The 2,964-nt window shown below is 39.2% G+C and overlaps 1 gene segment (V, D, J or C); it reads left to right on the forward strand.

Moving 5' to 3' along the window:
* Positions 1-767: 767 nt before the first annotated feature.
* LOC115575141 (immunoglobulin heavy variable 2-26-like) lies at positions 768-1,786 on the forward strand. The segment is given in 3 exon segments: positions 768-810; positions 907-1,265; positions 1,754-1,786. Coding segments are annotated over 3 exon segments (435 nt in total).
* Positions 1,787-2,964: the final 1,178 nt, after the last annotated feature.

The following is a 2,964-nucleotide window of genomic DNA, read 5'->3' on the forward strand; positions in this document are numbered from 1 at the left end:
CTCCAGTCAGACCAACATTGATGCTTCATATGTTTGATTCTATGCAAACTCAGTGAGCTTCCTTGTTACTCAGTACTGTGCCAGAGAGCCACAATAACACAAACCATCAGTAGACCTGAACAAAAACCCCTCAGTGCCTGAACACTTGTAACATGAAGCCACAAGAGAAGGAGCCCTCAGACCACTAATGGTTTCAACACCAGTTCACTGTTACAGTAAAGGGAAAAACATTCTGTAGATTTTAGAGAAAAGATCTTAATTTAATTTGACAGTATAACTTAAATACTTGAACTTCATGAAGAGTGATACACTTTTGTTAAACAAATTACTGTTTTATAAATTTTATACATGATAAAGTCAAGTAATGAAATGAATTCAGTGTACATATTGAAAAAGCTGAAAGTTAGGATATTTTCAATGAGATTGTATAAAACAATTATTATTATCTGAGTCATAATTGCTTTCATCAGTTAATCAGGACTCTTCAGCCAACTTCATGGAGTCTACAAACTACAAAACATGGTGCGTTCATAACAATCCAAAGTGTGTTTGTCAGTGAATTAAGTTTCATCCTCTCTTTGAGTGAGATGAAGAGAAAAGCCTGAACATTAAGTTTTAATTTTGATTCATTTAAATATGCTTTAGTCAGCTGATTTACTGTCATCAGTGTAAATTTGCCTCCTTGTGTGTTTCGCCTCATAAGGACGTGAAGTTTGTGTCAGTGAGAGGACAGAAGAGCTCACACCAGTTCAGCTTCAACATCAACCATGTTCTCTGTAGCTCTGCTGCTGCTGCTGGCTGCTGGATCCTGTGAGAAGCTTTCAGTGGATTCACACTAATAAACACATTAGAAACACTGAATAGTCAGATGGATGATGGAGATAATGTTGATTTGTGTTTCCACAGGTGTGAACAGCATTGATCTCATCCAGCCAGACTCAAAGGTTGTGCAGCCTGGACAGTCTTTGACCATCACCTGTCAGGTCTCTGGTTATTCTTTGACTGATGACAGCTATGCAACAGGTTGGATCAGACAGTGTGAAGGAAAACCAATGGACTGGATTTGGCACCGGTTGGGTCGAGGAGACTTTTATCAAAATAATGCTCTGAAGAACAAGTTCCTTTACCACACATACACTTCTACTAGCTCGGTGACATCAACAGGACAGAATCTGCAGCCTGAGGACACAGCTGTTTATTACTGTGTACGTCAGCCCACAGTGATACAAACCACCAACAGACCTGCACAAATACCCAGAGACCATGTGACTCAACCATACATACATGTTAACAGTGACAGATAAAAATAAAGAAAACCACAAGCAGTTATTCTCTAATTACAGTTCAATTTCAAAATGTATCTGTTTTCATTTTAATTCAGTCTCAGGATGTATTTGATACTATTTTTTTGTACCTGTTTTCTTGTATGTTGAAACCTTTTTGTATAAAGTCATTGATACTGAAAAATAACACTTTACCTTTTGAAACATTTGAGTAAATACTCCACCACCACAAATTCAATATATTTTCATGAGGGTTTCATTAAACGTTTTTCTAGGATATATTCTATCTTTCACAACCAAATTGTTTGCCAAGTCATCACTACTTCATCAAGAAAATGATCCTCCCTCCTGGATTAAAAAATGTGACTTTTTATTTTTCTAATGTCAGTCCAGAATGTGGTTTCCCTACACACAGACAAATAGATGTCCTAGTGACATGTTTCCTGTGGGCTGTGACTCGTGTCCTGCAGGCTCCTGGTCTCCACAACACACCTGAGAGGTGACACAGGGACTAAAACTTTCTTCATGCTCACTGAAACACAACTAAATTCATCATTGTACAAAATACTGTCAGTGGTAAGGTTCAGTGATCACAGGGATTGTCTCCAAATTGCCTCCAAATTCTTGAGGAAAACCTCAAATCATCAGCAAGGAGAATGGGTCTTGGCTGCAGTTGGGTGTTCCAACAGGACAGTAATCCCAAACACACATCAAAAGTGGAAAAGGAACGGCTAAATCAGGCTACACCCGAGGTTTTAGAATGACCTTCCCAAAATCCTGACTTGAACCCCACTGAGAACATGTGGACTGTGCTGAAGAAACAAATCTGTGCCAGGAAGCCAACAAATGTAGTTGAACTTCACTGATTCTGTCAAGAAGAATGAGTAAAAATTCAGCCAGAGGACTACGAGAAGCGTGTGGATGACTATCAAAAGCATCTACATGAGGTGAAAATGGCCAAGCAATGACTGAAGCTGAAGTTCATTCAGATGTAGTTTAATATCTCAAACAGATTCCATGACAAACAGCTGGAAGACTGAAGGAGCTGCTTCTTATGGATCTGATGAAAGCTAAATGAATCAGCGATTCTGCAATAAGATACACCTTCATTTCCTGTGCTCCTGAAGGAATAACACTGTTCCTTTGAGTTTTCTCTCTTAGCAGTAACCAACCTCACTGAGCTGACCCATCAGCTTTGAAGTAAAAGTGCAGTGTCCATAAAACATGTTCCTTTTGAAAGCGAGACATTTTGGAAGTCATTTCTTTTATATATTTGGAAAAAATCTCTTAAATTCTCCGTCTAAATACATATCAGAACTAAGTCAAATTCAGCTGTTTTCTTTCTGTGAGGAGGAGTCAATGCAAAACTCAGATGTCTTCCTCCTCTACTTATCTGACTGCAGAGAGGATGACAGAGAACAGTGGACACACAGTTTAACATGATGGACTATAGGACAGGACTGCTGCTGTTAACTGTCTGCTGGGCAGGTGAACATCTACACTGATCTACAGTTGTAATGGTCTTAAAAATGGTTCCAGCTCAAAGCACCTTACTACTGTATATTCATTATTGTCTCAAAAGGTGCTGACTGTGACAGAGTCTCAGCCAGTGGTTAAAAGGCCTGGAGAATCTCACAGATCGACCTGTACAGCCTCTGGATTCACATTCAGCAGCTATGAT

Source organism: Sparus aurata, chromosome 23 (genome assembly GCF_900880675.1).
Source record: "Sparus aurata chromosome 23, fSpaAur1.1, whole genome shotgun sequence".
NCBI lineage: Eukaryota > Metazoa > Chordata > Actinopteri > Spariformes > Sparidae > Sparus > Sparus aurata.